Consider the following 22099-nt stretch of genomic DNA (forward strand, 5'->3'; position numbering starts at 1 on the left):
TGGCTCCCCAAGGTGGCGGTGGGGACGTGGCTTCCATCCGCCCGCGGGCCGGGCCTCACCTTGCACTGACACTGTCCGTTGGTCTTGTTGCAGTCGGGATCGAAGCCCTTGCCGACGGCACAGTGGCAAGGTCCACACACGGGGTTCCCCCACCAGCCTTTGGGGCACGGAAGGTCGATCCTGTTGGGAAAACAGGCCAGAGAGGGAAGGTGTGCATAACCCTTCCTGCAGCCAGAGGAAGACTGTCGCAGGCCGGGAGGCTGAGCTACCCTGCTTCTGGGCCCCTCCGTCCCCCTGCAGTGGCCTCCGTATCCCCCCTGCTCGTCCCCAACCTCACTCTCCCGTGACCCCTCAGAATCCCAGCCTCCCGGGGCCCCATGTCCGGAGGGCTTCTACCTGCAAAACTTATTTCTAAAATGATTTGTTTGCTCGCTATTTTTTCTTCTACCCGGAAGAACAGGCGAGTACCCCAAATTGGGCTTACGTCCCATCAGCGTGACCTCGCCACGTTCCAAGCCGTGGGGACGGCACCCATCGGTGTCCACCCCAGGACGCCTGGCTCACGGGGGGGGCTCAGTGACAAGTGACCCCACTGCCGGGCCAGACTTTCTCAACCCCAGCCCCAACAGAGCAGACCGAGCCCGACTGCCCTGGGCAACCTTTCCGCAGGACCCGGGGGCGGGGGGGCGCCTATCGGCAAAAGGTCCTCGGCGGGCAGATCCTGAGTAAGGGATTCCGGGGCATCCACGCCTTCCCGGGTGCCCTGAGTCAAACACTGGCCACGTCCCCGGAGACGCTCAGAGCTGCCTTTCCACGGATGTGACCTGAACCGTGGTCGGCTCCGTGCAGCCATGGGCCGGAGCCAGTGGTGGGTTCAGAATCACGACACAGGCCCAGTCGTGCCCTGGGAGCCCAGCAGGCCCGGAGACGTGTGGCGTCGAAGGTCACGAGGCCACGCTCACCCCTCCCGGGCTCTGGCCGCTGCCTGTCACTGTCACCCTACCTCCGCTCCCACCCTGACCACACACGGGAGCATCATCCGCAGACCCCCTACCTGTGGGACGCACCTCCCCAACCAAACGTCCTTCGGGTTCCGCCCCGTGTTCGCCGTCTCGGCTAATGGCATTCCGTCCACCCACCCGCCCAGCCGGCAGTGAACCTCTCGTACTCCCTCACTCGCCTGGCAAGCAATTATTAAGTACCGACTGTGTACACAGCAGGGGCATAAAAATAACCACGCCAGAACTGCCGAGCCGGGGGCTCCAGTCAGGTGTTCACGGATCCGCACTCACAGTCTGGGGACCCCCGAGCTGCGGGGCACCTTCCCCCTCCCGCCTCTGCCGCCCTCTGCCCCCTGCAATGCCAGCCCTCGGGGACACGATCAGCCTCCCGGCCTCCCTGCCTCCGGCTTTCACCTGCTCCCATCCCGCTCTACGCGGCGGCCGGGGCCCTCTGAGACCCATGCTCGATCCTGCCACGCTTCTGCCAGGCTTCCGTGGCCTCCAAAAAGCCACGCTCTGCTCCCGGCTTGCCGGGCTGGCCCCCCGCGCCCCAGTGCCCGCCTGCTTTGTGCACGGCTGGGCTCTACACACGTGAGTCACGCTGTATGTCCCCGCAGTGGGAGCGTGCTCAAACGCGGTTCGTCCCAGGTGCCAGGTCAACTCTTACTCGTTTCTGGCCCAATTTGAAAAACAAGCAAGCAAACGACCACGTCCGTGTTATCTGGAACCCTCCGTATCTCTGTGCTAAGTGACAGAGAGGAGGAGAGGCGTCACGAGAAGGAGCCGCTGGACGCGACAGGCGGGTCGTCTTACTTGTTCTCGCAGTACTGCCCGTAGTGGCTGGATCCACACTCGCACACGTAGCCCCGCGGGGAGCTGGGGCTGTGCACGCAGGCCGACACGTGCTCGCAGGGATTCAGGTGGCACACGTCCACGCACTTCCTTCCAAAGTACCCTGTGGGGACAGGCCAGCATTACCCCCCCCCCCCCCCCCCCCCCCGCCAGAATCTGCCCGAGGCATCACGGGCCCGCCCTCTGGAGCCCCAGCCTGCAGGGGAAGACGTCTCAAGCGATCCATCGTGGCTCCCCCAACTCTCCGGGCTATGCCCCCGAGGGAAATGGGGGAGTCACGGAAACACAAACGTTCGGTGGGTCAGACTTGGAAGGGCAGAGAAAGGGGCCCCCCAGGAGGGCAGGAGGCCCGGCCTCCCCAGGACACACGGGGGACGGGTACGAGCGGAGCAGGGTGGCAGCACCTCAACGTTCAGGCTGAGAGTATCATCTACAGTGTGGGCTGTTCCCGAATTCTTCCCCTCCCTTCATCCTGTGCCCTGAGGATAAAGCCTGGAGTGTCCCCTGTGCCTCAGGTGAGGACCAGACGTGGGAACGAACTTTAAGAAGAGAAGGCCCAGGGGCACCTGGGAGGCTCAGTCAGTTAAGTGTCTGACTTCGGCTCATGTCACTATCTCATGGTTCGTGAGTTCAAGCCCCGCATCAGGCTCTGTGCTGACAGTGTAGACCCTGCTTGAGATTCTCTCCCTCTCTCTCTCTCTCTGCCCCTTCTCCTACTCTCTCTCTCTCTCTCTCTCAAAAAAAAAAAAAAAAAAAAATTAAAAGAGGGGTGCCTGGAGGCTGTCGGTTGACCATCTGACTTGGGCTCAGGTCACAATCTCACGATTTGTGGGTTCGAGTCCCGCGTCGGGCTCTATGCTGACGGCTCGGAGCCCCGAGCCTGCTTCGGATTCTGTGTCTCCCTCTCTCTCTGCCCCTACTCGCAGTCTCCCTCTCTCTCTCTCTCAGAGGTAAACATTTAAAGCGAATACAAAAATAAGTAAATATAAACAAAGAGAGCGAGGGCGCACTCCTTAGTGACAAGGCTCCGCCCCCCGCAGACCCGCACGGGTCGGGGCTGCTCCAAGGCCGCTCTCCTCCGTGTGTTTTCGAGGCCAAAGCGCGGCCCTCTGCTCAGGGGCTGCAGGGTGCCGGGGGGTGTGGGCGGGGCTCCCACCTTTATCACAGACGCAGGAGTAGGCGTCCCAGGCGTCGCGGCAGCGGCTGTGCGGGGGACAGGGGCTGGAGGAGCAGGGGTCCTCCACGTCACAGCCGTCCTTCACCCTGACCTTGAGGGCGTCGTTCATGTTGAGCGTGGCGATGTTGGTGGACGTCTCGCCCATTCTCACCCCCTGAGTTAAAGAGGGGCAGCCGGATTCAGCCCCGTGTCTTGGGGTGGGGGGAACCCCCCAAAGTAACCAGGGGGTAAGAGGGCCCCAAGTTCTCTTGGTCGTCAAAAAGCAACCCTTCACGTATGCACAGAGCTGGGACCTGCGTGGGGGGCAGGGAGGTGGAACCACGGCAGGCGTGAGCGCCAGGTGGGTAGACCAGCCGCCCGGAAACGGAGTCAGAGCGAGTCCGCGTTCCGACAGTTCCGTGGCTGCTGTCCTGAAGGAAAAGCGAATGCGGGCGGCGGGAGAGCGCGGCCGCCGCCGAAGGTGGCGTCTCGTGGGAGCCGGGGGCATCCGGGTAGCGGGGCGGCCCGCACATCACCGCGGTGGGGACGCACACGGCGAGTTCCACGCTGCGGGACGGCGCTTTGGGGGGGGGGGGGGGGGGGGGTTGGCGCCCAGAGAGGGCACTGCCCGGTCACCGAGGAGGGTGGGGGCCGTGAAGGGGAGGCAGGTCGGGAGTTCATTTCCTGCAGCGGGAGGCCAGGGGCACGCGAGCAGAGCTACTCGATTGACAGGTCACTCCGGCTGCTGCTAGGACACCTGCTCCGGGGGATGAGCAGGTTCAGGTGGGCCTGGGGTGGGGGGCCCGGGGGAGGCAGCGGGGGCACGTGCCACACAGGACGTGAAGGCAAAGCCGCAGTGGCGGACGGTGATGCGGTGATGGGGATGCGGGGGGAGGGCCGGAGGGGACCACGGGGAGGACGGGTCTAAGCTGGAAGCGGGACTGTTAAGCTTGGGTCGGCTATCAGACGAATGACTCATTCACTGAAAGGCAGCGGGCGGACCAAGGGCCCCGAGCTGCCCACGGGGGGGCGGGCGCCACGGCTCTGCCGTACCTGTATGCAGCCCCGGAAACCGCGGTGCACGGAGACCTTATCCTCGGACACGCCGCCCACGACGATGCTTCTCATCTTCAACCCCGGAAGCTGGTTCCCGATCTGCACCGTGTCCTGTGGCGGGGGGGGGGGGGGGGGGCTACATCCACATTCCGGAAACATCTTCTGGGAGGAACATGCCCAGAGGCTGACGACGCGGTCACTTGGGCAAGCTCCCCACAGCCCGAGGACACGTGGGCCTCCAAACAGAGGGGCGAGCCGGGCTCGGCCTTCTCAGGAGAGAACGCAGCCGTCTGTGTGTGACAGGCAGGAGTGGGGACCGGGTCACAGGATACACGTCCTCCCCGCCCGGCCCAGCCAAGATGGCCAGCCGGGGGGACAGGGGCAACCCTCCCCCCTCCACAAGGGGCACCGCTGATGAGCCACTGCAGGAAAATGCTGGTGAACTAGAAGACGGCAGCGAATGGAAAGTACGAGCGGGACGGCAGGCATCTAAGAACGTCGCTGCTGGACCCTCAGGCCCTGCAAGGCTGCAGGTGGAACAGAACAGTTGTTTATCCTCAGAGCCAGGTGGGAGATGCGCCTAGACCTCGAGGGCACAAAACTCACAAGCAGCCCCTGAAGTGGGCGGACGTCCCAGAAAAAGGGCCTCTCGTTACCAGCCGCCACCAGTAGAAATCCAGTGCGGTTCACCAAGAATGCTCTGAATGCCACTCGCCCATCGCTTGCCCCCTCTGCTCACCCGGGCTCATCTGCTCACCCACCTTCACGCGCCACCCACCCTGAGGGCGAGGACCCGTGTGTTATTTATCTGTGTGCCCCAGAGGCACAGCACCAAGCCGCAGTCGTTACTCTGGTCAGCTCTGCTGAAAGAGACCACTGCCGCGGGTGCCGACGGCACCACGATGGGATAACAGACGGACGGAGTCCAGTTCCTGAGTCCAGGAGCTGGCCATCTGGCAGGGGGGAGGAGGTACAGACACTGGTGACCGCAGCGTAAGGCAGGATGTGAGACCCAAACTCAGGGGGGCCCGAACGTGTGCCCCAAAATCCTCCGGGGCTCCGGCACGTCCTGGCACGTGGAGGGGTCACTCGGTTCTCCGTAGGCCCGGCGAAGGTGCCTGTTCCAAAGAGGGCACGGGTGCCAACTCACCTGGTCCATCCCGTAATCCAGGGTCATGACCGCCAGGTACTTGATGTCTTTGCCTTCCTTGGCGCTCTTCAGTTCTATCAACAGGTGGTGCCACGCCCCGTCAGTCACGCGTGACCTGGACAACCTCATGGATGCCACGTCCGAGGGGCCGTGGGACACCTCGAACTGGACGTGGTTGTTCAGGATCTGTAGGACAGGGAGAGCCAGACCTACCAACTGATGTGACGACAGCAGAACAGAAAATACTCTGCAGTCACTTACGTAACAGAGCCGTGCAAACAGGGCACTGGGCCACAGATAAACCTAAAAAGTAGGCCAAGTGTAATTTCTTGTTGCCCGTAACACTCTTCAAGATCCTATGCCTTTTTCTGTGGCAAGAAGTGTCAAATGTGGACAGAGGGCAGGTAAGATAACTCGCGTGGGGCTTAATTACTGGGAACAGTCACAGACTCTGATGATTACTGGGCTCTTATTTGTGGAGGCAGATGTTCCACTTTTTGAGATGGGATTCAAGCCACCACATTTATATATACGTACCAAAAAAAAAAAAAAAAAAGCCATAGACAAAATAACTGGCCTAAGACATTCCTGTTTTAAGAAAATATCTTTAACGCCAAGATCTCGTTTCCCCTCATGGACCAACCCTCTTCCTGAGAACACCTAGAAACACAAGATGCAGTACTGAGTGACTCAAGGCTGGGTTACAGAGCCACGACCAGGTAGAAAATGGAAATCTGCAGAAAGGAGCTCAGGGTTTCCTTCCGCTGATGGTTGTCAGCTGAGCCTAAAAGAGGAGCAAAGCTTTCCATGCCCCTGGGGCTAGGATGACAGAACCTGGGATTCGGAACCCGCCCAAGGTATGTGGGGGTACCCGTCGGAAGCAAACACGAGGGACAACCACACCACCATTCTGGCATCAAATTATCTGTGTTTTCAATATGATGTTCGGCACTCGATCAAAAATAACCACATACCCAGGGAGATAAGACAGTGTGTGTGAAAACTAAGAGACACAAGAAAGAATGGATGGAAACAGACCACCCCTGCCCCCGCCGCCCCGGATGGATCCATCAAATAGAATCATCAGACACAGACTCGAGGACAGACTTGAGGAATCACAGAACTTTCAAGGAGACAGATTCAGGTGACCATGAGACTCTTACTTTTGCAGGTAAATGTTACACTTCGGGAGACAAGATTGAAGCTACCATGTTGAAAGACATGTAAGGAGATGGGAAAATAGCACTGCAACTAACCTAAGATACTCGTGTTTAAAGACCGCTTCAAGTAAGAGAATAGGTTACAAAAAAAAAAACAACTACGAATGCACTGCTTAAAAGAGACAAACATAAAATATAAGGATTCAGAAATGTTGAAAGTAAAGGCTAGAAAAAGACACATCACACAAACACCAACCAAAAGAAACCTGGTGTAGCTCCATTAATGTGAGACAAAGTAGAGTGAGACAAAGGGAGACAAAGTCGACATGAAGGCAAACAAAAAATTCTAGACATAAGGCAATTTTCATAGTATGACACAGTCACTTGTCCAGGAAAATAAAGCAATTCTAAATTTGTATGCACCTAACAACACAGCCTCAAAATGTATAAAGCAAAACTTGACAGAACTAACAGGAACAAGAGAGACATCCATAATGAGGGTTGCAAACTTTTAAAACTCACTTCTTTCAGCAACTGAGCAGACACAAAAATCAACAATGACATAGAAAGTCTGAATGCCACAATTAACAAACTTCACTCACTTGATGTATATAGGACACTACAGAACACAGCTATAGAACACACATTCTTTCAAGGCATAGGTGGGACATACACAAAGAAACGATGAAATGCTGGGCTGCGAAGCAGGTCTCTACACGTTTCAAAGGTCTGAAATCACACAGCATGCCTTCCCTGACCTGCAACTATGCAAAAATCAACAACAAAATGATTTACTAGAATACGCCACCTGTTTGCTAATCCAGAAACATACTTCTAAATACCCAAGGATCGAAGAAGAAATCATAATGGAAAACAGAAAATGTTTTTAAGTGATTACCAAGATTATGCAACCAATAACGTATATTGGTTTTTAGTCTTTTTAAAAAAATTTCTAATGTTTATTTTCCTTTCATGTTTTTTAAATGTTTATTTATTTTTGAGAGAAAGAAAGAGAGTGCAAGCAAGGGAGGGGCAAAGAGAGAGGGAGACACAGAATCCGAAGTAGGCTCCAGGCTCTGGGCTGTCAGCACAGAGCCCGATGCGGGGCTCGAACTCACAAACCGTGAGGTCGTGACCTGAGCCGAAGTTGGACGCGCAACCGACTGGGCCACCCAGGCGCCCCTTTTGGTTTTGGGTCTTAATCGAGAGTGAAATAAAGACTTTTTTACCTTTTTCGGCTTTGTCTCCATTTGTCCACAGAAGTTTAAGTCAATGTCCTTAATCTCCCTGGCTATGCTCTTTCCTTGCAACAAAACCCTGAGGCCAGTGGATCAACAATAAAAATGACATATGTCTACAGACAAAGGCAACAGAATGAATTCCAGGCCCATGCACAGTAACTGCTCACCACCTCAGGTCTGTCGCCGGATTTAAGAGGGGCAGCATTCAACAATGGCCAGGTTATCTCCCTTGACAATGCAGGCGAAGCGAGGGCGCCTGAGTGCAATTACCCAAATTGTTTGGGCTGCAGGATGACTACGTAGCTTGTCTGGCCTGCCGCGGAGGCCAGGAACACCTACGCGGCTGCCCCACAGAGCTTACAGGGTCTGCAGGAGGCCTGTGTTCAAACACACCACATGGCAATAACCCAGAACATTCCAGTAACGCCCAGCTGACCGGCCTTCGGGCCCTGGAGCGCCCTTCTGGGTGGCCACTGAGGTCTGGAGGACTCCCCCCAAGGCCACCACTCTTACCACCCAGCCTTCCACAGGGAGGGGCTGGCCACAGTCCCTGGCCAAAAAAAAACCAAAAACAAAAACTAAATTTTTGGATTAGCTACCCATAACGTAATTAAACAATACGGGAGTCTGTGGCTTTCAGTGTTGTTCCTCCTGAAAGCATACTTCTTTCCTACGGAGACCCCGCTGCCAAAGGACAACCTACAAGTTCCAATTCATCACCTGAATCGAAAGAGCCAATTTAATTTGTTCCACAGTGAGATAACCGCAGAGAAAAATGCCATCCTGAGGCAAAAGTGTGCTTGCCAAGTTCTGGCCCGGACCTAGCTTCTGGGACTGCCTGGAAACCTATGAAGTCATGAGTTACTAAGGAGAAACAGCGACAGCTAAATTATCGGATGCACAGAGGTACCCCCTTCAGCACCCCCGAATGGGTCCGCGCTGGAAATGCCGCTGAGCAGTGACGCAGGTGAGCCGGGCAGGTGGAAGACAGAGAGGCTTCCATCCGGGCTCTGAGCCCCCAGCCCCCCTACCCGGACAGGGTTAGTCGTGGCCCCCTGGCACCCTGTCCTCACTGATCCGTGGGCGAGTCTGGGGCCTGCCTGTCCACTGGGAGCCCTCGAGGTCCTGCCCACACTGACCTCCGACACAGAGCCCGCAGGGGGCGCTGGACAGTGCCTGTGTCCCCACCCACTGCCCCTGCCATTTCCAAGTGCTTCCAGGTGGATAGCCCACAGGGGCGATGGGAGGGGGTCCTGTGGGCACTACAGAGCCCGGGGCACAAGGGAACCACGGGGCCCAGAGCCCAGAGTCTCTAGGCCTCTGCTGAGCAAAAAGAGATTGGAGTGGACGCTCCGTGGGGTCCATCTCACGTCTGACCTTCTGACCGCAGCACAGCCTGCTCTGTCTGGGAACTAAGGCCACTCCTCACTGGGCGGAAGGACCAGTCCCCAGGGCCCAGGGCAGTGGCGAGGAACAGGTCCCACATGCCGCTGCTGCATCAGGAGGCAGATCAGCTCTGAGAAGGGTCAGAAAGTGGACTTTCTAAGAGGGACAATCCCTGGGTGTGGCCCCCTGGCCGAGGGGCTCGGAGGTGGAGGGTTTACTCAAGAACCTCCCCTCCCGTTCCCCCCGTCACTGTAGACAGAAGGCACCAGGAGCCCAGAGAGAGCAGGCCCGTACCCAGGCTCCCCGGGTGGCAGGGTCTCCTGGGCCCTCGAATATCGCAAAACCGCAGGCTGGCGTCGAGGGTGAGAGCCCCTCCCTCCGGCCACCAGGACACTGGGCCAGAGGCACAAAGGCAGCCTGACAGGGTCGCTGGGTGACTTCCACAAACGGCAATAACTTTCCTTGTTTTTCCAAGTGAAATCTCTGTGGAGCAGGGAAAATGCAGGGAGAGCTCTTTGTGGCACAGAGATTAACGAATACGGTGTGTTTAAACCATTTCTTAAAGGTTTTTAGGAGGGGCACCTGGGTGGTTCAGTCGGCTAAGTGTCCGACCTCAGCTCAGGTCATGATCTCACGGTTCGTGGGTTCGAGCCCCACGTCGGGCTCTGTGCTGACAGCTCAGAGCCTGGAACCTGCTTCAGATTCTGTGTCTCCCCCTCTCTCTGTCCGGTCCTTACCCGCTTGTGTCCTCTCCCTCTTTCAGAAATGCATAAACATTAAAAAAAGTGAAAATAAAAGGTTTTTAGGAACTCTGCTTATCTGACATTTAAAATAGACAACACAGTAAATTGCAAAAAGGTAAAGAGAGCACACGCGGGAGGAGACTCAGCGTTCGGGACTTCGAGGAAAGCCCCGGCAGAGCGCGGGGCGCAGACCTGCACGCGGCACCCCAGCCCCGGGCCCCCCATCTCTGCCCGGAGGTGCAGCTTGCGCCCCCTCTTGTTCCGAAATGCCCGCAGGCCACAGCCGCTGTCTACAACACGCCTTGGCTGAGTTTCGCAGCTGAGGAGCTGGGCTGCTGGGTCCAGCCGGCCCGTGCGCCCCGCCCCCCCGTCTCAGGAATAATGGAAGAAAAGAAAGTGCTGGAATCAATCCCCCCAGGGGGAATCGTGGCTGCACACCGGATTCCCTGCGCTCTTCCCTGGCATGAATGGCGGGATTGTGCGGCTGGCTGGGAAAGCAGGCTCGTGTTTCCTTTCTTCCTCACTCTGGGGACCCCACCGGGCCGGTGCGGGCAGAGGGAGGCGGCGCAGGGGTGAGGTTCCCTGGAGGGAGGCGGCGCAGGGGTGAGGTTCCCTGCCTGTGTGCGCGGGAAGCCTGTGCTTCCTGGGCGGCGGGGGGGGGGGGGGGTGCTGCCTGGGTGGCTCTGGCTGCCCCACTCAGCTCGCCCGGGTGGGACATGGTCCCCCCTCACCTGGAGACGCAGCCTGGAGGCCATGCCTGCGGTGGCCGCCATCAGCACGCCGTCCTCCTTCCTGGTCCGGAACATGAGCCCCAGGTACCAGGGCACGGAGATGGTGATGTCCAGGTCGCTCCAGGACACGACGCTCTCCCCGCTGAAGCGCTGGGGGTGAGGCATGACTGCGGACACAGAAACGCGGGGCCCCAGGTATCAGACGAGCCTCTGAGAACCGTTGCCGGCTGCAGGGGGGGCAGGACGGGCTCCCGGGAGAGGGGAGGGAAAAATTTCTGGGCCTTTTTCGCTGCAATACAAAGGCCAGTCTCAGGGGCACCTGGGTGGCTGGGTCAGCTGAACGCCCACCTCCGGCTCAGGTGGTGCTCTCACGGTTCGTGGGTTCGAGCCCCGCGTCGGGCTCTCAGCTGTCAGCGCTCTCCTCTCTCCCTCTCTCCCTGCCCCTCCCCTGCTCACACTCTATCTCAAAAATAAACGAACCAACCAAACGAAAACTAAGGCCAGTCTCGGGCGTCCATCTCTAGGTCTCCGAGCACAGGAGCCAGCGGCTTACAGAAGCCCACCCGGTAGGGCATGCGCCACTTTCCCGGGGAGTGAGGCTGGGGCTTGGGGGTTCCCAGCCCTGGTCAGGGCATGATGGGGGGGCTCTCGGGCTGGATGTCGTGGCTCAGAATCCTTGGGCTCCGCAGATGGGGTGCTGGGGGGCGCGGTGATCCCAACCTCCCTGCCCCACGTGACACCGACTGGGTGGGGAGCCGACGGGGCAGGGGCGGGGCTGTGCGGGGAACCCACAGGGCGGGGCTATGTGGGGAGACGAAGGGGTGGGGGCGGGGCTGTGTGGGGAGCTGACTGGGCGGGGGCGGGGCTGTGTGGGGAGCCCACAGGGTGGGGCTGTGTGGGGAGCCCACGGGGCAGGGCTGTGTGGGGAGCCTATGGGGTGGGGCGGGGCTGTGGGGGGAGCCCACGGGGCGGGGGCGGGGCTGTGTGGGGAGCCGATGGGGTGGGGCGGGGGCGGGGCTGTGGGGAGGGTGGTCTCAGGGTGGGACGGTGTGAGCCTGCGATGAATACCACGCACGTGTTCCCGAAGAAACACCCCGACCCTGTAGCCTAACCAGCCCTCATCTGTGTCTGGGGGGGGGCTCCGATGCCCAGGCATGCGGGCCACTGTTTCTCTCTTCCTGGTTGTGGGCACAGAGGTGGAAAGGCCGCTGGCCAGCCGAGGGCTCCAGATGTTTGGGGGGGGACCACGGAGGTGGATCAACACCCCATCCAGTGTGTTACCCTTGCACAAACGGAGTGCCAGCCAGCCGCCCCGTGTCCTCCAGACCCCGGCTGTCACACAGAGGAACGTCCCCCAGGTGGGGCGCACCCGCCAACAGCACAGGGCACGCCAGCTGGCGGCTGCCTCTGGGGGACCACAGCCTCACGAGCCCCGGCCCGTCTGTTTCCTGCTCTTACAAATCCAACGCTGGCATCTGTTCACTCTGGCACAGCCACGGCCGGCCGGGCCCCACGGCCTCCATAACAGGAACTCTAGGTGTGGGCGTGTGTCCCACCGGCGGCCGGGCCCCCCCCCCCCCCGCTCCCCCGTCCCCACCCTCTCTCCCCGCCGGGCCCAGGCCTGGGGACACACACGCCATCGGAGGCTGCGGCCCTGGCCGTGCCAGCCCGCGTGAGCCCCGTCACCCGACAGCGATGCGTCTGAGGCCCCGAGGTCGGGCAGGCACGGATGCCAGGCCCTTACCTTGCTCACAGTTCTTCCCGCCGAACCGCAGCGGGCACTCACACACATACGTGTTCCACCTGCTCACGCACGTGCCCCCGTTCTGACACCAGGTCCGATCACAGAAGTTCCTCTGAGCGTCACAGCCTGAGGACACAGGGCACGCGGTACGGTCTCAGAGCGGGAGACGTGAAGGGATCGTGCCTCGGGGGGACCAGTCACTGCCCCCGACGCCAACCCCGCGGTGCGAAAGCAGCCCGGTGAGGAGCAGCCCCAAGGGGAGGCGGACAGGCCGGGACCCTGTGGTGGCAGTCCGATGGTCAGACCCGGAATGGTACAGGAAGCCCTGCCCGTGTCCAGGGACGTCGGGTCACCTGGTGACATGCTCAAGACCGGGGGACCGAGTGCCCTGCCCAGCCCGGCGGTGTCACAGGCACCCCAAACGCCCGGGCCCCCCTCCTACCGGCCCACCGCTAGCTGCACACAGGTGTGGTCAGCTCTAGGAAGAAGTCACTGCCCAGGACGTGGAGGAGGCCACCAACGCCCAGCCGTGCGCCCCAGCGGTCATTCGCACCTGCCCTGGTGCCGTTGTTGGCAATGAAGCTGGCCATGTCCACGTTCTTCCCGTCCACGGACAGGTTCCGCATGCAGCCCACAAACTGCCGGTTGTGCACGGGGAAGTCTTCGGGCAGGTTGGGGACGCCTCCCAGGAGCAGAGGGCCGGTCAGATCCAGGGACCTGCGGGGGCAAAGGTGAGAGGCAGCGTCAGGGGCCCTGAAGCTGCCGTAACATCCCGGTGGCCGCCAGACACACCCATCAACTTGAACGTCCGTAACTGAACGGGGAACAGGGGAGGCGGGCAGCCCACAGGTCAGACCACACACGGCAGGTCCCGGTTCTGGGGCCACCACTGGCTTTCACGTCTCTCTGTGCCTCAGACTCCTCAAACCTGCATCAGAGCCGGGCAAACGGGAGTCCCACCCACTGCCTGGGCCAGTCGAAGCCAAACACGCAGCCCAGCAGGCACGAGTCAATGCCAAATCGTGGCACTACCCCTCCCCCCAGGCTCTGATGACCTTAAAGAGGTCACAGCACACGAGAGCCCTGGTTCCACGTGAGCAGCGGGGTGGCCTTGGGCAAGGGGTCTAACGTCTCCAGGCGACAGCTTTCTTCTCGGTACAATGGGCACAGCTGGGTGGGGTGGGGGGAAACAGGCATATTTCATTCCCCATGCCCAGCACGGATCGGGTCCTCCAACTGTGGACGCCGAAAGCTTCTTGAATACTCCACCACGACGCAATTAGGAAGGAGCAAAGCTCAGGCTGGTGGGGCCGGCATCACAAAACTGGCCTTAGGGCTGTCTGGGCTTCCGAGTTAGGATGATCCACAGAAAACCTCCGGGACGTACCAGAGGGAGGTTTACTGACCCAACACCGGACCGCAGGGACCCGTGCCTGGTGGATCGAGGCCAGGGATCCCACAGTCTCTGGGGTCATCAAGCCAGCCGTCACAAGCCAGGCCGTTCGGGGTTGGTCTGGCCATTACTTCAGCAGAACTGATGAGAGGACTTATTCTAGAAGGTTCTAACGTGTCAGAGGGAAGGTGCCCCAAACAAGGGGAGGGAATCTGACTCCAGCCTGGACGGGGGCTGCCAGGCCGCTGGGGCCCCCGGTGCCCTGCCTCAGGGTCCCGCCCTGGACGACCCTGCTGGAGGCAGCCGTCACAGGGGGTGACTGCCTGGGCCTCCCCCGCCAAGCCCCGGGGATGCTCACTTCTTGGAGCCGCTCTGTGTGCCCTGGGCAGCACAGCTGTAGTTCCCGACGAGGCCGCCAAAGCGCACAGCCACGGCCGTGTCACAGTCGTCCACGGTCACCACGGCCACCTTCTCTCCAGATGGCCCGTGGGGCAGGCCCAGGCGGCCGATGTTGGGCTGTGAGAACAGAAAGCACAGAAGGCATGAGTGTGTCCCCTTCAAGCGCCCGCGGTGGGCTCACCAGCGCCAGCACATGCCTCCCGTCTGCAGGGGATGAGGACGTGGCCAGGCCACGTGTGGACGGCCTTGTTTTAAATTAGTTCCCCCAAAGCGGCTGTACTGGGGACCCCTGAAATTCACGTCCTTCCCAGAGCTTCTGAATGTGCTCTTATTTGGAAATGAACGGTCTGCAGGTGTAATTAGCTAAACAGGGTCACACCACAGCAGGGGGGACCCTGATCCGATGTGACCGGTGACCTTATAAGGCAGGCCCAGAGACAGACACACGGGGAGACGCCATGTGGCAACGGAGGCAGAGACAGAGTGCTGTGTCTGCAGGCCAAGGAGCACAGGGGCTCCCCAGCACCACCGGGATCTGGGACCCTCCCCTGGTGCCCGCTGACAGAGCTGGGCCCTACGGACACGGTGACCGCGGCCTTCTGGCCTCCATTACTGTGTTTTCCTAAGCCACCTAGTTTGTGGTATTTTGCTACAGGAGCCAGAGCCAGAGCCAAAGCCCTGGGACGCCTCGGCCACACGCCTCCCGAGCGGGCTCCTGCTCACCCCTCCATGTTCCTGGAGCGTGGACCCCCGGGTGCTCCCGGTCACTCCTGGGCCCAGGGGCCTCTCCTCGTCCCAGAGTGACCCTCCCATGCCCTTTACTGGCCCCGAAGTCAACCACCCTTCAAGCCCCGAGGCCAAGCCCCACTTGCCTCCTAAGCCTCCCCCCTCGGCCGTCCCTGTGGGCCTCACACACAGTCTCCCCACCCAGGGCTGGTTACAAGAATTCCTCTGGAATCAGTGACTTGGCGGGTAACCGGCTCACTTCTGGAAGAAGCAGGTTCCCTTCTCAAGGAAGCTATGGTTAGTGTCCAGTGACAGTAACACCCAGCCGGCCCCGCCCCTGTCCCCGGGCGTCCCCCACCGGTCTCCTGGCCTGTCCCTCAAGGACACTGAGCACGTCCATCCAGACAGCCCTCGGACATCCTTCCAGCGCCAGGCCGGGAGCCTGACAACGTGACTGTGCGGTCTCAAAGTTCCAGAAATACAGCAGGTGGCCAGAGGGCTGGTACGGGCTGGGCCAGGCAACCTTCCCCATCTGTCCAACCCGCAGACAGATGGGTGGCTGGTGGTCCGCGTAGCGCCACCAGGCCTCCCAGTCGGCACACGGCTCCCTCCTCCCCACAGACACACGCCTTCTCCAGCCCCCAGCAATCCTTCCCATCACCCCCAAAACCAACAGGCCCAGTGTCCCCACTTGAGAGTTCTGGGATCCGCTTGTGTTTAGAAGACGATACAAACTTGTATTTCTTTACAACAGTATTGGAAACGAAGAGCTGTAAACATAATAGAGGGTTAACTAAATCACCTCCGTACCTCTTAATAGGAAAATAACAACGACACAGTGGATGCCAAAAGAAATCTTCAGGTTTTCAGAGGAATAAAGAAGCATTCATTCGATGGGGGACACTGGACCAGAAGGCAGGACAAAGAAGCTGCTGGTAACAGGAGTTCAGCCAGGTGGCCACACCGTGTGATGCCAGGGGGTGCCCTGTTCACCCTGGTGGTGCTCCCCCCCAACCCCGTCCCAAGTTGGGCAGTGCACAGCCTGCACCACTGTACATGGTGATGCCGGGGAAGCCTACCACTCCCTCTTGGCCAACCATCTGACTGCACAAGGCCTGTCACTGAACCTCAGTTTCCCTGTCTTTAAGAAATACAAATATTAGAATACCTGTCCTCACTATGTTATAGTGACATCAAGAATGACATTAAATGAGACACACGAGTCTCCTGGAAAGCCTTCTTCGGTAAATCCAATGCCACCCGGTATCCTAGCTCCTGGATAAGCTTCTTCAGTTTCTTTTACACCAGTTGATGATCATGAGACCTGATAAGCTCCATCCTTAAAGATTTCGCTTTTGGTTATTCAAGTCAGATGAGTATAAAAAATAATCTGCTTGCTCGCTCTGTTACAGCAGCCCGCTTTGGAAAACAGGCACAAGTGCCTATTATAGGACGCTTAAGTGTTAGCTGCCATCCCTGGGGAAGAACCGTCCCCAGGCTGTGTGGCCCTGAGTTATCTTTAACATATAATCTGCATTTTGGGGGGATGGGCGGGAGACTTCTCTGGAGAAGTGGAAAATGGCATTTACACTTGCAAAGCTCTAATGAGGCAGAGCTCCTGTTTGCAAAACCGCAAACCGGCTCAGAGCTCCAGGATCCACGCAGGATGGGCGGGAAAACGAGGCAAAGACTCCCCCCTCCACCTCCTGCAAAAATCAACCTTGGTATTTAGAGCAGCCCACCCTTACGACGGGCTTCAGGGGCGCCTGGTGGGGCTCAGTCGGTTGAGCGTCTGACTCTTGATCTCAGCTCGGATCATGATCTCACGGTTTATAGGATCAAGCCCCACGTTGGGGTCTGTGCTGAGCGTGGAGTCTGCTTGGGATCGTGTGTCTCCCTCTCTCTCTGCCCCTCCCTTCTTGTTCTCTCTCTCTCTCTCTCTCTCTCTCTCAAAATAAATAAATCAGCTTAAAAAAAAGAGAGATTTCAAAACCTGGTGTTACTTCATCAAATCAGCAAGTGCGACTTTTAGGAGAACAGACAGTCTCCAATAAACATCGTCCAACACCTGCTTCTCGATTCCTGCTCCCGGACCCAGGGGCCGTCAGGTCAGAAGCGATGGCCCTTTCGGCCACAGAACCACACATTCTCAGATTAAGAACTGAAAGGGCCAGCAGGGGAGACACAGTGAAGTGCCCGGGGGAACCCCACCATCCCGCCCCTCCCGAGGCTGCCCCAGAACACGCAGCATGAGGGACAGCGACCTAACACGCCCGCCAGTCTGCTTAACGCACGTGACGACAGCCACCGCACGGTCAGCCCCGGCGGGAGAACACCAAGAGAGCACGGGGAGTGGCCATCGCACAGGAAATCCGTACGGCAGGGGACTTGAGACACACGACTTACACACAGAGGTTAAAGGACCTGGCAATGCCCGCTGCTGGGGACAGACCCGAGACACTGAAAACAGAGACCCCGACAAAAACCCGCCCACTGGTGTTCACGGTAATGCTGCTCACGGGAGCACAAAGGCACAAACGACCCAAACGTCTGGCAACAGAAGGACGGATAATCACAACGTGGCCTCTCCATTCCACGGAAGTTCGATTCAGCCTTAAACGAACAAAGAATTGACACCAGCCACCGACCGGATGAACCTCCGGGACATGATGCCGAGGGAAAGCAGCCACCAAGGCCCCCTGTTGTAGGATTCCGTTTCCAAGAGATGCCCAGCAGGGGCAAGTCCATAGACAGGAAGCAGGCACGGGGGGTCGGGGGCTGGGGGGAAGTGGGAGAGACCGCTGGTGGGTACAGAGTTTCCTTTCAGGGGGCTGAAGGTATTTCCCATCTTGACGGAGACAGCGGGCTGCACAACGTTGCGAATGCACCGAGTGCCACGGAGTTGTTCACTTTATTATTACTTTATTTTACTTTTTAAAGTGTATTTCATTTTGAGAGAGAGAGAGACAGAAAATGAGTGGGGAGAGGGGCAGAGAGAGACGGGGACAGAGGGTCTGAAGCAGGCTCCGTGCTGAGAGCAGAGAGCCCAACGTGGGGCTCGAACCCACAAACCGTGAGATGGTGACCTGAGCCGAAGTCGGACGCTCAACCGACTGAGTCACCCAGGCGCCCCCCGAGTTGTTCACTTTAAAACGGTTCATTTTGGGGGGGGCGCCTGGGTGGCCCATTCGGTTGAGTGTCGGGCTTCGGCTCAGGTCACGATCTCACGGTTTGTGAGTTCGAGCCCCGCGTCGGGCTCTGTGCTGACAGCTCGGAGCCCGGAGCCTGCTTCGGATTCTGTGTCTCCCTCTCTCTCTCAAAACTAAACTTCAAAAAAATAAAACGGTTCATTTTATGTGATGTGAGTTTCATCTCAACAAGAAAAAAGGCCAGTTTTCTGGACGGGCCTCCACCCTCCTCGACCCCCGTGGCCACTCTCTACCTGGACGACGTCTGGGAAGCGCCATCCCCATTTCTGTGTCTAAAGCGGGGATGACAGCGCGTGGCCTTCCTGCGGAGACGGTCACCGGCAGGGAAACGCAGTGACAGAGGGAAAGCGCTCGGTCGGGGTGGGCCGAGCGCACGTCACCGCACAGGCAGCCGTGACGGGGCAGGACGGAGAAGCGGAACAAAGACAGCAGCAGGTGTATCTGATCTGGGCTCAGGTCATCTGTTCTCGCCCGGGGAAGACAACTCGCGTCCCCTCCCGCGCGGCCGGCACGTCGACGGAATCCCCGGTGGGAAGGAACTCGGAGGGCCGTGGAAGCACCAGGCTTACTTCTGCGCGTCCACCTGTCGCGTTTGAAAAAGACAAAGCAGTCTGAGCCGCTCGTTCGGGGCACTGACGCGGGGATCTGGCACAGTCAGAGGAGAGCGCACCGAGACTCTGTGCGCGCAGAAGGGCGCACAGGGACAAGAGAAACAAGACAAAACGAACGGCCCCGGATACTCCTAAGAATTGTTAAAAGTGTGCCACCCGTTTGCACAGAAGTAAAACACCCGGGAAATAGAGACACCTCGTGCCAATGATTCTCACAGCCAAGGGGGCTGGACACAGGCCGGGCGAAGGCTGGCGTCCCCCCCATCTCTTTCTCGGGCTCGGCTTGCCCGGCGGGGCGGCCGGCCAGGCCCGGAGGACCCCACGCCTGTAGGAGCCAGGCCTGGACGCTCAGGGTCCGAGCAGAACAGGCAAACTGGAGACACACGCCGGCCAGCAGGGCCTGCGGATGGGGACGGCTGTAGCGCTCCGTGTGCACAGGCGGCCACGGGGCAGGTGGAATCGGGGCCCGCGAGCACAGACCCCATCGTACCCGCCCCTGCCGCCAACTGAGAAAAACCAATAGGGCCGCCGTGTGCTTTGGGCGGGACCTGAAACCAAAAGGCTCTGCACCTCTGTGTGGATCCAGGTTCCCGATTCTCATAAGTCAATCCGAAGTCACCACTTAGGGTCCTGTCCCTCTTCCTTTCCCTTCAATTTATTTTCTGCGCTGGGTGCAGACCCTCCCCCACGCTTCCTTCCAGATGCTCTAGAGCCGCCGGTGGAGATTTGCCTGCGTGTACAAAAGCGTCTGGTCCTTACAAAGCGCTCACGTTTCTACAGCCTTTTAACCCGCTGCAAACAATTCCTCATCGGGGAGGCGAGTGGGGTTTGGTTTCAAACGTGGGCTGCAGGGGAAGGCGGCGCGGGGGCTCCTCGAAACCAGATACCCGGAGCGGCCGGGCTTGGGAACGGAGTGGATTCCCACTCTGTGTCAGAAACGACCAACCGAAATTTGCACCAGAGAATTCACACGCGGCTGGGCTGTGGGAACGTCGCGAGAAGTCAAAACGCAGCCTCGGACGCGTACCCCGCCGTCGCTTCTCAAACACAGCGAGGTTCAGACCGGACGGGAGGGCTTGCCGAACACAGCCCCACCGGCCCAGGCTTCCAGGATCCACACCAAATTCCTAAGGAGCCTCCCCACGGGGCTTTGCATGAACTCCGCTCAACCACCAGACTGCGAGCCTCAGCTCCGCCCGTAACACGCGGGTGTGAACTGGGTCTTGCCCCCCAGGCGGGCCAGGACCGCCTCCCAGGACACCTGCTCTCTGGTCAGGCCTGCACACGGGAGCTGTGGACCCCAGGACAGTGCTGCTGACCAGCCTACGGGGATTCACGTGCAACAGTGCACAGGAAAGGGGCAGTGGGGGAACGTGGGAAGGACAGGCTAAGGGACCCGGCGGCTTCACCCCGACGTTCCAGCCGCTTGCGGTCACCTCGCGTGCCCACTCGTACTGAATCCCACGACAGGGCGCGGCCACGTCAGGCACAGTGAGCGGACTCACCTGCGCCCCGGATCTGCCACGGAAACGTGCGAGGAACCCAAGAGCGACACTGACTAGACCAGCTTCCCCAAGGTGGCAGAACCGGCCAGGCGTCTTGGGACCTCAGCACACGTCTCGGCGTCTCCACGAGGACAAAATGGCTTGTTTGCCGACAACTGGGCTGCCTCCCCTCGTGGGGCCGGTGTGAGCAGCCCAGGGCCTGGAGGCAGCCCCGAAGCCACGGCTCACTCCCCTGTTCCACCTCATCTGCCCTGGCAATGGGGGGGGGGGGGCTGGGGCCTGTTTAGCAGCTTTAAGAAGTCGACTAAAATGCCAGCCGAAACTCCGAGTTCTCCCAAAATTAAGTTGTAAAATATATACTTCTTGAGTTGAATATTAAGGACAAAAAGACAGGGGGGCCTGGGTGGCTCAGTCGGTTGAGCATCCGACTTCGGCTCAGGTCACCATCTCACGGTTTGTGGGTTCGAGCCCCGCGTCGGGCTCTGTGCCGACATCTCGGAGGCTGAAGCCTGCTTCCGATTCTGTGTCTCCCTCTCTCTGCCCCTCCCCCGCTCATGCTCTCTCTCAAAAATAAACATTAAAAAATTAAAAATATATATCTATATATTAAGGACAAAAAAGGCCAGACATTTTGGGCTTTTTTTCCGTAAAGATGCCGGAAACCTATTCCTGGGGACACAGCATCCCCCCACCAGGGTACGGGCAGCAAATGGCTGCCTGCACGCCTGATGGGACATCAGGCAGGTCACTTCCTGGCCGCCAAGTTCCTGCCCACAGTGAGGCTGAGGAGGGGGCAGGCGCTCCTGACTCCCTCACCTGCTAGTGACCTGGTGTGGATTACGTACCAGTCCGAGCCGGGCAGCTCCTCCCGGAGAGCCACAAAGCTCCCAGCTACCCGCTCTAGGGTCACTGGGGAACAAAACGGAGAAGTGGACCTGAACCCCTCTGCAGAGGGTATCTGGAGCTGGCCTGGCTGCCCCAACGTGAGGCCCAGCTGGGAGGGCCTGGGGCCGGCGGGGGACACGGGACAGCAGCGTCCACAGCCCCCGACGAGTTCACATCCTGACCCCGCTGGGGAAAGTCACCTGGCCGCCTTGCCCGCCAGGCCCCTCTGTGAAACAGGGGTGAAAACAGCGCCTCCCTCGTGGGACGAAACGCACAATGAACGCGAAGGCCGTGGCACCACCCAGGGCGCAAAGGGGGCGCTACGCAGAGTTCGCGGCTGCCGCGCTGCTGGGCGAGGATGGGAGGAAAAGCCAGAAAACCGCGCAGATGGCTGTTCTCCCTGTGTTTTTGCTTCTGTATATTTTCCTGTGGTTTTAAAAAAAACAGCAAACTTCTTTTCACGCCTTTGAAGAAGAAAGGAGCAGTCAACAGCTTGCACGTGAACGCATCTCCAGGGAAAGCCTCGGATTCTTCTCCAGGGCTTGAACGCGGAGCGGCCAGAGCTCCGGGGTCCTTCCTTTGTTCGCTCTCCGAGAACGTGCTGGACTGTGCCAGCAGATTCCTCTTGTTTGGGGAGCGTTAAGAAGAAAAGATTTTCAACAAACATCAGAATCCGCTGCTCGCTTTGGAGTTTCATTAAAAAAAAAAACATCACACCAGAGTCTTCTGTTTCTCGGGCAGGTGGTCAACTCCAGTTGACGCACGATTGTGGCCCCAGGTAGAAAAGGAACCCTGTGCGTTTCTGACGGACGCACAACACGCGGGGGAACGTGGGAGCCAAAGGCTGGAAGGCGGCCTGCGTGCCCGGCACTCTATACAAATCGGCATCTCCTGAGGGCCCCTGATCTCCGTGGGGATGACTTTTGTTCTGGAAAAGATCCACGGGGCACGGTGCCAGCCGCTCACCAGCCCGACCCTTCACCAGACAAAAGCTCTTGGGGTCCATGAGGGGGCCGGGAGCCTCCGCTGCGGTCCCTGCTGGCAGGGGGCAGGTCCCCCCGCTGCTCGGCCAGCAGGCCCCCCCGGGTTTTCTGGGAGCCAGGGAGTTTGTGCAGATCTGCTCGGAGGCTGGTCTTTTCTCCGATGACAAA

General features: G+C 59.2%; 1 protein-coding gene across 1 annotated transcript in view; it reads right to left on the minus strand.

Annotated features, from left to right (window-relative positions):
* CELSR1 (cadherin EGF LAG seven-pass G-type receptor 1) overlaps positions 1-22099 on the minus strand; it is a gene marked incomplete at its 5' end in the record, with an annotated part of 137268 nt that overhangs the window by 28637 nt on the left and 86532 nt on the right. Inside the window, 9 exon segments of the mRNA XM_049626733.1 lie at positions 60-180; positions 1815-1956; positions 3010-3184; positions 4063-4176; positions 5216-5401; positions 10477-10643; positions 12221-12346; positions 12774-12937; positions 13972-14129. Coding sequence (XP_049482690.1) covers positions 60-180; positions 1815-1956; positions 3010-3184; positions 4063-4176; positions 5216-5401; positions 10477-10643; positions 12221-12346; positions 12774-12937; positions 13972-14129 — 1353 coding nt within the window.

This window comes from Panthera uncia, chromosome B4 (genome assembly GCF_023721935.1).
Source record: "Panthera uncia isolate 11264 chromosome B4, Puncia_PCG_1.0, whole genome shotgun sequence".
Lineage (NCBI taxonomy): Eukaryota > Metazoa > Chordata > Mammalia > Carnivora > Felidae > Panthera > Panthera uncia.